We start from the raw sequence: 15195 nt of genomic DNA on the forward strand, positions 1-15195 counted from the left end.
GGGTCTGCAAAGCACCCAGGAAAGTGGCTGGCTGCCTGCACACCACTGCTACAAGATTCCCAAACTTGCTTTGTGCTGAGACCTCTCCATGCAGGAAGGAACAAGCTGCATACTTTAAGAATAGCTCTGAAGCCAGGAGAAAGCTGCTTTCAGCTAACATCTTTCTTCCATCTGTCAAATGAGAGAATGTTCCCATTATGTGCTGGGAGAAGAAGCCATACACTGAGCATCCCACACAAAACCAATCCTTTTTCTTAACTAAGTTCTCAGATAAGCTAGGATAATTCTTATTTTTCAAAAACATTTTGGTTTTTCAGGAACTCATCGGGGAGTCACTTGCACATAGGTTTTGGATACCAAAATAACTTGAGAATACTCCCTAGTTTCCTGTGTCACTTAAGTGTGGCTAAAATGTTATGTTATGACTACCAGTACTTTCTTAATCAATTAAGCATATCCCACACACAATTATTTTCTCAGTATTATTTTTTTCTCAAGTCCTTGTATTTGCAACTTCAGTATCTTTTTAGATGTTTTCCTCTATCACTTGACATGTCTGAACATCCTCTTAATAAAATGAATAAAATCCTTCTCCAAACTTCTATTGATTTAATTCGTTTGGCACACAAAAAAATCTTAAATGCAATATCAAAGTCCACTACAAAATTTGCTCTAAGATTGATCTCATGTATAAAATATTTCCATTTCAAGAATTAACTTCCAGAAATTATATTTCTACTGGAGTGTCTTGACCTTATCTAATAATAATACGCTATAAAGTGCTCTAGTTAATATTCATGTGAAACTTGAATAACTTAAATTACATTAGTGTGAGATAAGAATTTGGGTTACTAGCTCTAATCCAACAAAAATAAAAGGCATTTTGAAAAGCAGAAATCTGAGAGATTTCAACTCTGCCTGTCTCTTACAAACATATCAGTTTACCTCTCCTCAAAAACAGAATCATCAAGGAAAAATATTTTGAGAAATCCAGGTAAACATACCTTTTAATACTGGTTAAACACTGCATAAGAAACTACAAAGATTAATTCATCTACATTTTGACAGATATGTTTTCTTTTCCTATTAAAACCTAGATCAAGCTCTAGAAAGAGTTTTGTAAACAAGCTACTGGTGTTCGAAATAAAGGAATTCATCACTCTTTAGGAAGCTAGCAATTAAGAGTGAAAAAAAGACAGTCTTTCCTTTCAGCCACTAAATGCCTGTTGCATTTTCAGGCTGCAGAGATAAATGTTGATGAGAATTTTAAAAAGAGCTTTTTCTTTTTTTTTTAAAAAGAGTATTTTAAAACCTTGACAATAAATTTGTTGCTTGATTTTTATGCTCTAAGTTTATTTAATACTGCCTGAGTATATGGCTCTAAGGAAGTGCATATCCATAGATGTTTTATAAAGCATGTAACTTCCATAAAAAAATAAGACAAGACAGGAAACATTTATAGTAAAACTCAGAATAATATCATCACCAATGTTATTAAGTACTAAAACAGAAGGAGTCATCAAGTTTTAAATTAAATGAGGAACATTAAAAAGGTACATGTTCAAATCAAACTAAAAGAATTCTTATCTAATGAGATTCCAAGTAGTGACAGTCCAACTATGGTTTGAGATCTTAAATTATTTAGACCATAGGAAATATTTTGAATGCATGATGACAGAGCTGAACTTATCAACAGACAAGGAGAAATACAGAAATGTTTCACAGTTCCTTGCAGGATGTCAAAAATTTTTAGACCTTCAGCAAGCTGTTGTGAATACATCAAGGGGAGGTTACATCAGATGAAACTTACCATGATCCCAATTTTGGGGCCCCATAACTATTCTGACAGCTGCACCTTCAAGAGATCTCAATTTTGAATAGGAAATTATGAATTTTTACTATGTAAGCTCTCTTGTGTTGCTGAGTCATTTAAGTGAAGAAATATGATGCATAGTTTCAGTTTTCAACTGCCTTTCTTTTGGTGTAACATTCTTGAATCAAAGACACATTAAAAACTTGGTCCCTAAGGACTGTTTATTCTAGTTTAACAGGGAAGCTGCTAAAGACCACACCACCGTTCCTCAGCCCAGGCTTCAAGCTGTCCTATGTTACTTAATTACTTAATGTTGATTCTTCCAAGTAACTGCATAACCATCTTCTTCTCAACTGGTTTCAAGAGTATTTCTAGACGTTGATTCTGTTCTCCTTTCCCACATTAAGCACATTTTTAAAAGACCTCAGTTGGAGTTGTGTGACAGAATCTGGTCTCAGCATTAGTATACTCCCAAAAAGCAGACATTATTAAAAATGTTTTCATAAACACCAGCTACTGAGTGCAGATAGCACTACAATTATTATATATTAACAATCCATTCATTAATTTTGGAAAATTTAAACAAGAATAGTGATCTCTCTGAGAAGTACGAAAAACAGAAAAAATACTCTATCAGCTAAGAGCAGGGATTAAGATTACAAAAGTTTGTTTGAATGATAGCATTGATGAAAACTTAACAAATTAATAGTTAAACCTTAAATATCTATTGTAACTCACCAAATGCTACTTTCATATACCCTACTACTTTTACCATTTATGTTACTTGTCTAATATCGTATGTGGAATATTATTGTCTTTAATAATCTTTAGTGTTTCAGTGCAGACTTATATTGTAGTATATATGGATTGACTAGCACATCCAGATACAGAAATTGTCCACAACTTCTAATTTTTCCCATATAAAAGAAGCCCTTGTTCTCTTTTACAAGTGATCCATCCAGTAAGTCATGATGCATCAAAAAGCCTCTTCCAGCAGTGCCAGCCTCATATTCTAGACTGAAAAGTCCTTTAATTACTCTTCTGATTCTCCAACATCATCAAACTGCAGGCAGACTAATCTCTATTTACCTCAATTAGTCTATACATGCTGCTTCCAGAACGCTCCATGCACTTTACGTTAGGTTTTATTTCTGGCCTAGTAACTTAGACTAAGTATGTGCATTATACGTGGCAGCCTTATGAGCCTTACTGGTGTGGCAAAATCAAATAATAAGTTTTCATGTTAGGTCCACTATCTCTCTTGTTTGGAATGCTAGTAGAAGCCTCCACTGATATATTCTGGTATACAAAATATGAGAAAAATCCCATTCTATCACTGATTTTAAAATCTATAGTTTATATCAGCTAGCACCAAAAATGACTGGAAAAATGTCTGCAAGTTATTCTGTCCACAGATGAGAAGAAAAATTCATGTACACAGCAGTGAATCAAATATGAAGCCTGCAGGAAGTCTCCACATCTTACACAAAAGGCAGGTACTAGGGAAACGATGGTTCATCCAAGGCTTTTGAGAATACTGATATAAGGGGCAAACTATTTCCAGGCCAATTGCTATGTAAAGACAAATATTTGGCATTCATTGACAGCCTTATTTACACATATGTAGTGACAGTCTATAAACAGATTGAAAAGACAAAAATAATTAAAATAAATTCTAAACACCCATCACTTCAAATTACAGATTTTCCTCTCTTTTGCTTTGTCTGTCTAGTACATCTATACAAAGTGAGTTCAGTGCAATGCCATTATGTTATGCAACATTTGCATATGCAAAAAACATGTCTACAAAACCAGTAAAGAGTGACATTTTTCTCCATTTAAAAAAGTGTTTAAGGTAATGTGAAAGCTAGACGTGTGACTTCCCTTGCTTGATAATAACAGAAACGATACCTTTGGGAGAAGCTGGATTGCTTGGAGTATTCTCTGTCTGTGTCCAGAGTTAAGGATTCCTATTTCCAGGAGATCCTGGTCCTCCATTACATTGCTTCCCTAAAATGGAAAAAAAAAAAAAGGTAGAATAAAAATTAAAAAATAGCAGATGCCTTCAATAGCCTGAAAGGAGCCCTTCTGGTGTGTTTAAAAGAGAACATTTTGCTTAACTTGTAGTATCCAACAACAATCATAAATGACTGATGATTGCATTCATTTTCATGATGACAAAATATGGTGGAAGGCGCTTGAGCTCATGGACAGTTACTATACTGCTGGCGGCACTGACAGTGGACACTCACTCACTCAAGTCAAATTCTAGATGTGAACCTTCTTTCATTTGATTGAAATGAAGGACAAGACCAGAGAAATGTTCAGAAACTTCATTTTTTCATTCCTTTCCTGTTTTGCCCAGCTATATATTACTTTCATTTTTCTCCAGACTTTGCACAGAATAAGATCAACAGAGTGGATGGGAATAAAATTATTTAGTTTCTTGTTAGTAAAATGGTGAAGAAACCAAAGAGGGGCATCAACAAACCCCATACAGTCCCCATACCCTGAATTTAATTGTACCAGTTTTGTCCTAACTTCACCCATCACTGCTCTTATCTCCGTGCTTGCAGGCAGATCAAATAACTCCTAACATGCAAACAGCAGAAGAAGACCATCTGTTCAAACAATACACAAAACGAGCACCCACAAAACTCCTCAATTCAAGCCTCTGTTCTGAGAAGTTGCTACCAGTAGGACAGGACCTATAACTCCACAAACAGGATAAGACGACTCCCAGGTTCAAGGCATCTGACACCACCTAGACAGTAAGTTCAGCATTTGAAAGTTAAGGTGCTTGATTAGCTGGCAGTGACTACTGGGAATCACAGGAGGCACAACCGTAGCTTGAAAAGGGAATTGCAGCAAGGGATCAAATCAAGATGGTGCAAAGTAGGCTGGCAATCTTTTATTGCCTTATTAGACTATCTAATTTCAGCCAAAATCTCTTTTATATATATACATATATATATATATATATATATATATTTTTTTTTTTTTTAAAAAAAAAAGCTTCTAACTATTACAGTTGTGAGCAAAACCTGAAAAAAAACAGATGGCCTGCCTGAACTCTTACCCCTGTTGGAGTCTCATGACACTAATTTGCTAGAAGCAAGAATTCTTATTTGTACTCATTTAACATCATCATGAAATAGCCTTTATGTGAGCAAATCCATGAAAAACTTCATCTCCACCTTTCCATTTGGCTAGCTGCTTCTGACTCAGTAGAGCTATTAAGCAGCAGCAAAATGAAAAGCTAATAGGCGCATAATAGAACATGCTTAAATACTTTGCTGAATCAGGGCTTAATAACGGATATGAATTCTTTCTAAATATGAAACCTCCTGTCCCACAGCAACAGAGCTTTCTTTCAAAAAGCACACTGGTATATGCAATACTTCACCCTGTTCAGCTGCTAAATCTTCACTCTTTTCAGATGGACTGATTAGTTTACAGATGTACTCTCGAGGACTCTCAAGTGCTACTCTGCAGAGTATCCTGCAAAATCTAAAGGAGGTCTTTTTAAGGCAATCATGGAAACTTTGCGAAGCTATTACATTTAAAATTATATTGCACAGTAAGTGGTATGATTTAAGACTGCAAGCCTGCAAATCATATCCTGAAAGAATTTGTGTGCGGCATTCAGAAGAGGGGCAGGCAGAGACCTGCTCTAAAGGGAGAAGCTGTGCAATCACTGCAGTTTAAGTACATCACACGGGGTAGGAGTGCACCCAGCACAGGCTGTGCAAACAGTGATAGTCATGAGGTGGGGTGAACACCCCCTTCATCTCCTTGGAAAACACACACACACAATGTAATTTCCCCTTTCTTCCTTTCTCCTTTAAATAACCTAAAGGAGGCCGTAAACTTACAGGAAGAACTGGGGAAAAAAACCTTCCATTTTAAGCTGGATTCTCCAGCTGCTGGAAATAGCTGGCATAAATGGATTTAACTAAACTGAGCCAAGTGAGGATTCAGTCCAAAACAAAGACTATACATCTTTGTTCATTTTAATAAATGCAGCTATTTTGTTTACAGCTATTGCTTTCACTTCATTTCACTGTTTTTCAGATTTCACCTTTCATGACTGCGTGATGTTTACACACAATCATGGTACACTCATCACTGAGCTACTACACATTGTTTACTGGTGTCAGTAACCTTGGCATCCAGCTTCAAATACTGCAACATTTAAAACCCAATTCAACTAATGCTTAGGAACAGGAAAAAATCCTGTCTATTTACACAAAGTTGCTTCATAGCAGAGACAGCATTATTTTATTAATATGTTACTATTATTTTTCCTTATGTATTAGTTAATATATTTTGTTTCTTTGCAGTTGGCATTATGTATTTTTTAAAGTATGTCAAGGTTACAAAATCCAATATTTAAAACTCAGGAAAGATTGGAATTTGTGTTGCCTCCTTGTCCCGTCTGAGAAGGCAGCAACCTGGCCTTTCAGTGTGCTCAGATTTTGGAGCTTTTCCTGTGTATCACCATCAGTGTCAACAGTAGCAGACACTCACCTCTTCTGTTAAAGAGACTTAATTGTCTCCTGCCATGGAGCTAAACCAGCTCTTCATCTTAACACTAGAGCAAACCAGGAAACTTTAGATAGTCGGTATGTACCTACTATTTCTTAACGTAGAGGAATAAACCAACAGTAGTAGAAAGCTGCTGTCTGCTTTGCAGACATGCCTGCGAAGAGAAAAAAAAACAGTCTCCCTTATTCCTATCTCCCTGGTGTCTGTTCCTATTCTCCCCTTAATCCCAGTCCCTGGTTCCTTTTTTACCCAATTCCTCTTGCACTCCTCCAGTCTCCTTCCATAGGGTCCTACACTGAGAGTGAGGAAAACCTCACTTCCTTCTGCAGCAGATCAGAGACAAGAGGAGAAATTCTATCCCTGCTCTTAGCTGCCATGCACACTTTTATTATAAGCCACTTTTATCATAACCTTGATTAACTTTACAGAGGCAACATGGTAAATGTAATTAAAATTTATATTAATGCAAGAATGTCTTTTCACATTATTTTGGCCTTAAAACCAGCTTTGTTAGCTATAACATGCACCAAAAAGAAATTATTCTAGTAGACACCTAGGGAATGTGAGTCCAAAGATTTACCTTTGTTATGCTTATATACAGAACAGGTCCTTATAACAGGAAATATAGGACAGCCATCTGTACTGAGGTTAATATGCTTTTATTATGAAATAAAAACATAAGAGGCTTTGTTATATTGTGGTTTCTTAAGTCTATAGGAAAACTTAGTTGGAAAACTTACTTCTTGGAATTAAAGCACTAAGAATGTATCAAAATTGCTTATACTGGGACAGATTCAGATCTTATTCCCTTCAGCTTACACTGTTGGAGTTCCTGTCTTGTTAATGCATAAGAAATAGTCTTATAAATTAGAAAGATTCTGGCTCTGAAGCTCCCGTTAGTAAAAAGTGTAGCTGACCCCCCCTGGGATTTGTGGTTCTGCACAACTCTCAGAAATATCATCTTTTTCCCTGTGGGCACATGCAGGAAGCCAATCTCCTGAGTAAGAAGGCAGAAGTTTCACAGAACAGTTGGGCTCATGAAGGAAGGAAAAACGAAGCTGCATGTGGGAGACTGGAGCCATATGAAAAACAACACAATTTAAAAATACCCAGAAATTTTGCCAAAATCTGAGATAGTTCCTATAAATATGTTCAGAACAAAATACGTAACGGTACATTATGAGATAAAGGTTTCACTGACGTTTATTTGGGATGTTGCACACAAAATCATCTCTACCTGAAGTTAATATAGCCTTTCCCAAAAATGCTGTATTAGACCTTTATACCAGATTCCAAATGTATGTAAGTACAGATATAGGTATACAGAATCTTTAGATATTAGGGTGACAGGTGTGACTGTGTTTCTCATTGTCCCCCTTTTGTACATACGTTTATAATCTTTCTGATATTTTCTGTGGATGAGACCTATGGTGAAAAATTTCAATGTCTGGTTCTGTCATCTAAATAAAATAAAAATAGTACAGAAGCTTTCAAACAGCTGGAAGATGTATCACTAGACTTATCTGGAAATTCAACCACTGAAGGTGAAAGAGAGGGTATGTGGGGAACAAACAACCTGCATGTGCTTTTTGGTCTTGTTCTTCACCTCAGCTACCAGAGTGAAAGCCTGATAAAGGTTGGAGAGAGGTTTTAAAGATTTTTCATTGCAATGAAAGTTCTGGAAAAAACCCTCAGTGGGGAGGTAAATGCAGATGCCTCAGTTTATGTAAACTGAGTAAAAAATGGCTGAAAAAAAGAGAAGGAAAAAAATTAATTTGGCATTTGAAGCTTTTTTATCTCTCACAAAAGAAAAGATTGTTATGTAAGAAATAGAAGATTTGGGAAAGTTCTGGAGATAGGCTGGCAATACCAACTAACTCGGCTTTTTTATGCTCAATTACATCAGATAGAGGAGGAGAAGTAGTGAATCTGGTGCCTAAAGCCTTGTAAAAGCTGCCACCCCCCACGCTGAGCTGAATCCATTTACTGAGCAGACATTATTGAGATCAAGTTCAACTAGAGATGCCAAATGCTACTGGAAGTGGCAACAACTTTTGGCAACCTTTTTATGCATTTGGTGTATTGGAAATTGGTTTGCCCAAGACCAAGGTTGGTGTGTGTGAGGGAGGTAAATACAGGATTGGCGGGGTAGCACCAGTGGATGCATCACTCTTGTTGCTTGGGAAGCACGATATGCTCTCTTTTGCCTTCTCCCAGCTGGCCAGGTAGCAATATCCATCCAAATTTTATATTTGCACTGTATCTCCCACTGGCTTCCTGAGACCTGACACTGCAGGAGCACAGCTGGGGGATTTGAATAGAGTTGGGGCAACAGGTCTCATACGGAGGTTTTCAGGGTTGCTGGAAATATGACCTGGCATAGAAAGGAGAAAAGATTATTTGGGAGGTGGTACAGTTAGCTGGGGTATCTGAGAGTACCCTAATTCCTGCTGCTCAGATAAGCGAGGTGGGAGCAGGACAGGGGCAGATGGGAATGCTCTTCGATTGTACGTGCTTGAATACTGAAGTCAGACATAGAAAACAGACAAACAGCGTCAAGGACCCCTGATGTTCCTTACCCCTTCTACCCCACAAGCATAACTGGGAAGGAAGGGAGCAGGCACCTGGTACCAATGGGAACAAGGTCTGTTATGAAATGCATCCTCAAGGGCTCACTTAAAACAGCCCCCTCTTCATTCCGAATTGCTTTGCTTCTTGATCACCTAATCCTAATATCCTTCCAAACTGCATCTCATTGAAATAGCTGACATCAAAACTGTTCTCTGGCTGGGAACAAATGAAAGAAATCTCACAAAATGGTTAAGGACACATTGAATAACCACGACATTTTATTTTCCATTGTCTAAATGATATGCCAGAAGGTTTATAAATTTTCATCACAACATAGCTTTTCCACAAGGTAAAACAGTTTATTTCTTAGAGGCTTGCAGAAATGACTACAGAAATGTAGTTTTCAATAATGAAAACCACTTCTTCTTAGTGCAAAAATTCCAGGCAAGTGTGTCACACATTTCATTTCCAAACAAGAACTGGCAAACAACCAGAATTTAGTAAACTTCGATATGAGCGAAAAGGTTGCCTCTTGCTATATTGCCACTGTTAACATGAAAACAAGATCTGTAAGAACGATTATTGAGTGAAATGCTTAACTTGTACTTTGAGGTCAGAAAGATTTATCAGATTCCTGGAGAATCTGCTGAAGTTGTTATTTCACCTACAAACCTGACAAGACTATGTTAGAAAAATCCCCTGCAGAAGCATGAAATTTTGCCTTGGGGAAAAGAGCTTGATTATAAAACATGCTAGGAAGAAATGACTGAGCATGTTGCAAAATAATAATTTGATAACATTCTTCAAAAATTATTTTGCTTTTAAACTACTAATACACATTCTCAGTCCTCACTTTGCTCTACTGTCAGTCTACATTTGTGACTTTCTTAGCAATTAAAAACCCCATAAAACCAAAGAGAAAACGGGAACAAAGTTTCCCATATTGCTGTCATTTTGTCAGGAAGTAATAACAAACTACTATTGAGATGTTATTTAAAAAATGGTATTTTATTAATAGGCACGAGTGAGGTGATAGCAATTCAGAGCTCTAACTTACAAACTGCGCATAAAGATAGACGGTGACGTAAGAAGGGTCAGTTTAAAAAGGAGTCCGAACAGACCCCTAAGTCCCACTCTACCTGTTTTAAAGATCTCTCTCTGCTTCACATTCAGCTCTTCCAGAAGTGAACCTGAAGTAAACAGTGCCATCAAAAGCTTTTCAAATACTGATATTCAAATGAACATATAGTCACAGACCTTTCACACAACAGTAATAGTTAATTAAAGCATAGTGATAATTGAACAATACCAGTAGCTGGGACAAGGATCCTTGTAGGAAGAATTTATGCTATTTTTATCCTCTCTTCCTTATAGCACTGATTCATTATAACCAGCACAATTGTCACATGCAAATTAGCTGCACAGATAAGGTGGCAATTGAAAAAATTACCTCTGATGTCACACTTGGCCCACTTAATTACTAATGCTGTTGACCCAACTCTGCCTATTTAGTCATAACTATTCAATAAAATAATTATTAATACTTACCTAAATTACATCTTAATGTTTGGAATGTATATTGTGAAGATAATTTCACTTCATTTGAGTAATGAAAATTCCAGAGAGTCTATATTGTACCATTATTCAGATTACTTGAGATAAATGCTAGTTAGCTTAGATGCTAAATTTCTCAAAGGACCCACTTTAAAATCAATATTACTATGAGCTAATTAACAGACTTCTGAATTCTCAGAAAAATATTCCCTTCTCCAATAAGTGTTTAAGTTTGGGGAGTGCAGGAAGGGGCAAACATGCTATTTTCAGACATAACAAAAATGCTGAATACCTGCTCTGCATGTTAACATGGAGATCTGTTTAACCTTGGAGATAATACTGGTGTTTTTGTAATAAATGTAAACACTCTGTTCACCTCCCAGAATGATTCACAGAAGTACTTCCTTCCTCGTATTTTATTAACTCTAGTCATGCTGTTTAAAATGTGAGCCACCCAAATCAGGCTGGAGAGCACAAAACACAGAGTCAAAGACTTTGAATGTAAAATTCCAGGCATGATCCATGTCTTAAAAATAGATTATTCACGGAAAGCCTCTGTGAAACAGCAGCAAGGAAAACATACGCTCAAAAAAACTTAAGCCTTCCCACTCTTATGCCCCAAAGTTACAACTGAGGTCTTGGAAGCCCTTGTTCATCTCCTGCCTGCAGCTGAACCCCACTCACACCAGCAGCTTTGCCTTTAGGCTGCTCGTGTTCAAGCTCGCCATTCTGAGCAGATGGGGCAGCTTGGAAACCACGTCAGACCTTCGAGTGAGCCTAGAAAGTAGGTCCTTCTCATAGGTGCCATCAGAGCTTGATCTGGTAGGAAATCTCAGGGCATTCCCAAGGCAGAAACAGAGGAGCATGGCACGACTTGGCAGCTGCTCTTTCTTAAAAATATGACGGAACGAGGAAGAATGGCTTTATCTTTCTTTCTCATAGCCCAGCCCAGCCATTAGAAGATTAATGCAGAAGGCAGGAGATCAGATTCATGTGTCCTTCTCAAACTCAAGTTACCTAAAAAGAGAGCAAGCTATGCAACAGCAGATAGGAAAAGGCACCATGGGATTGAGGAGGAATCATTTACTGGTCCTGCTGAAACTAAATTACTGTGAAGTTTAGCCAGTAAAGCAGAAAGGAATATTTTCCTTTAGATCAGTGACAGCTGGCTGTGGTAAATCAATCTTCTTGTGCTGTTGCTAGAAATTTTTCTAGTTTACATCCAGTGACTGCCAAATATAAAAAGCAGAGAAAAAGCTAAAAAATCAGGACTATTTCTTTCAGCCAAGTATCTTAACTTCTGAGCTACAGACTCATGCTTCTAGTGCATGCTGTAATTTGAAAGAAAACAGTGAGCCAGTTGTCCTCATCCAAAGGGATGACCTGGATGTCAAGATCCAGGGAGAAGCACGAGAAATCCAGCCTTCTAAATCATGTCTAATACAGGGCTGCAAAGAGTGGCAAAGCTTTCAGATATAACTCCTTCTTTGTAGTATCTTACTGGCTTCCACTGCTTAGTGTTGCAACCCCATTTCTTAAAAGCCTTTCTCTTCCTATTAAGCTACGTAGGGTCTTGTGTGCCTAATTCAATCGTAGGGATCCCACTCCCAGAGACAGGAACTGTAAAGTTAAGCATGGAGATGCTCACCATTGCTGCTGATAAGTGCATTTTTAACACATTCTTGGATGGCTCACCTGGCTGTTCAGAGTCCACTCTGTGCACTGCAAAATGAAGGCACTGCTTAACTTGGCAAGTACCCAAACCATTTTCAGGACCTAGCTGCTAGAAATTGGAGGCTGTTAGGTCAACTGAACTTTTTGTTTAATATTACTAAATATAATAAAATATGAAGCGGCTCCCAAAAATGAGAAATACTGGAAAATGAATAGTGTTTTCTATGTGTCACTGATTTGCTATGTTTCTATGCATTTCACATTCCACCATGCTGCTTTTGATCTGCAGTGGTGATGCAAGGGTAAAAGGTAAGAGACTTTGTAAGCTAATAAGGAATTGGAATATACTAACTTTCTAGAGGTGAAAATTAAAAGGGTGGAGGGAAAATAGACAATCAGGCTTTGATGCTAAATACAGTGTTAAGTTGAAACCCATTTTAGCATATTCCTACAGATATTGTTTGCTAAGGCAGGCACAAAGAATAGTAGGATTGAATGAGGTATTGTTGTCTCCCACTGCACACAGATGAGATTTCTGTTACATGTGATTTTTTTCTTACACAAACCATTGTGATTTATTGCCACAGATGTAGAGGGATATTACTAGCCAGGTTTCTGAAGCCCAAGAAGAGGAGATGGCCTCCATTTTCTTCGAACCCCTTCTAAAAATACAAGAACATTTGATTAAGGGTTGACAATTTTCTTTTCTTCCTTTGCCTGTTCCTGTAATTCATTTCGCATGGGAAGTGGGCTGTGTTTTTCTTATCCCTTCCAATTCAGCAGCCGGGCGGCTGGCTTTGCGGGCCCACTCCCGTCACCACGGCAACCAGCAGATCGCTGTGATGTGATCCCACATGCTTTATGTCACTGCATGGTGCTATTGTTCTCCAGTAACGATTTGGGAGACGCATTTTCCTATTCTCATAAAGGAAGATTAATTATCATTCCACTGGATGGTCATCCCGCGTGTCACGTGTGGACTATGGCATCACATCAGGATGCATTTCGCTTCACATGTAGTGATTTCAAGAACGACCGGTTTGTGCCACGAAGCCTACGTTCAGTACCAAGCAGACACTGCCTCTCAAAAAAAAATGCTAGGGAATCTGAATCAAAGCTGTTGTTCCCAAGAATCATTAGTATGAACCTATGAGGTGTATCTAAGGTCTCTCTAACTCATTAGTTCAGTAGCTCTGCTAGTGGCCAAAACTGCCCAGAAAAGCAAAATATATAAATAATTTGTCTTACATAATTTTTTTTCACTGTCACCTTTGGGTTAATTTAAAGTTAAGCATATGGGCATGTAGCTACGCTAGAGACTAAGTGCTGGATATACAGCATGCAGAAGACCTGATTTTGCTAAATACAAAACCACCATAGATTTTAATGTATACATAAGGCTCAGCTGCTCTTTAGCATTTGGAAGAAACTGATTTACCATCCCTTTTCTAGACTGAAGCAAATCATCCCTGCACTGCAAAGCTTATTTCTTTTTATGTGTTGCAGAGGTGGCAGAAGCCCTGGACCAGCCTTCTTACAAATTAACTTTAGAGTGATATAGTCCACAAGAATCAAAGTAAGACCAGTGCCTTCAAAACTGTGATATGATGACAGGCCTAAATTTGTAGAGTGCATGGAAGAAAGGATACTTAGAATCACAGGGCAGTTTGGGTCAGAAGGGATCTTCAAAGATCATTTAGTCCACTCCACCTGCAATAGGCAGGGACATCTTTCATGTTGCCCAAAACCTCATCCAACCTGACCTTGAACATTTACAGGGATGAGGTATCCACAGTTTCTCTGGGCAACCTATTCCAGTGTCTCACCACCCTCATAGTAAAAAAAGTTTTTCCTTATATCCAATCTAAATCTCTCCTCTTTCCGTTTAAAACCATTGCCCTGTGTCCTGTCACTACATGCCCTAGTAAAAAGTCTTTCTCTGTCTTTTCCTGTAAGACCTCTTTATATATTGGAAGGCCACAATAAAGTCTCCCTGCAGCCTTCTCCAGGTTGCACAATGCCAATTCCCTCAGCCTTTATTCATAGCAGAGCTGTTCCATCCCTTTGATAATTTGTGTGGCCTCCTCTGGACCTGCTCTAACAAGCCTGTGTTTTCCTTGTGCTGTGACTCCAGAGCTGGACACGGTGGGGGTCTCAGGAGGGGCAGAATTGAGGGGCAGAATCACCTCTCTTGACCTGCTGGCCACTCTTCTTTTAATGCAGCCCAGGACAGGACTGGCTTTCTGGGCTGCTAGAGCATGTTGCTGGCTCGTATCCAGTTTTTCACCCACCAGTATCCCCAGGTCCTTCTCTGCAGGGCTATTCATAATTGACTCATCCTCCAGTCTATACTGATATTAGGGGCTGCCCCAACCCATGTGCAGAACCTTGTTGAACTGCAATATGTTCACATGAACCCACTTTCAAGCCTGTCAGGGTTCCTCTGGGTGACATAATTTCTATGCATAAGGGGGGTATTTCACCCTCTGTCATTTGTTGATCCCTGAAACACTTGAACAAGCTATAACTGGACAGTAAGTCCAAAGAATGAGGGGAAGACATTCAAATTATGCTACATTTATCTAAAAATTAAAGGTTCCATTTCGGAAAACAACTGTGTAGCCACTGATACGTAAGAAGTGTACTCTGGAGTGATTCACTGATCATTGCGTTTCTTAATATTTTTTTGCCAACCCACGACAACATATTTTTAACATTAAACAGTAGCATTTAATGTAGCATGGTCTAGCTATTTCACCAATAATACAGCTACTGTCACCCAGAACCTATACAAAATCCTGTACAGAAATTTACTGAATCTCATATAAAATATTAATTACTGCAGGCATCAAAATAGTTTGCCCAAAATTTTTAAGTATCTTGCCATTGAACAATAACATTTATAATTCTGAAATATAAAAATAAACAAACACATCCAATAAATAAACAAATAAATGCAAAATCAGATTTCTGGATGTGTGAGCCAGATAATTAAACAGTCTGCCCTCTGTTCCCTTCCTACCTTCAAATCTATT

General features: G+C 38.0%; 1 protein-coding gene across 16 annotated transcripts in view; it reads right to left on the reverse strand.

Annotated features, from left to right (window-relative positions):
* Nucleotides 1-15195, reverse strand: part of ANKS1B (ankyrin repeat and sterile alpha motif domain containing 1B) — a 436519-nt gene that overhangs the window by 169696 nt on the left and 251628 nt on the right. For all 16 annotated transcript variants that reach the window (XM_065043836.1, XM_065043965.1, XM_065043826.1 and 13 more), the window contains one exon: nucleotides 3725-3823. In XM_065043836.1, the coding sequence (XP_064899908.1) occupies nucleotides 3725-3823 (99 nt within the window). The remainder of the gene's footprint in view (nucleotides 1-3724; nucleotides 3824-15195) is intronic.

This window comes from Columba livia, chromosome 1 (assembly GCF_036013475.1).
Source record: "Columba livia isolate bColLiv1 breed racing homer chromosome 1, bColLiv1.pat.W.v2, whole genome shotgun sequence".
Lineage (NCBI taxonomy): Eukaryota > Metazoa > Chordata > Aves > Columbiformes > Columbidae > Columba > Columba livia.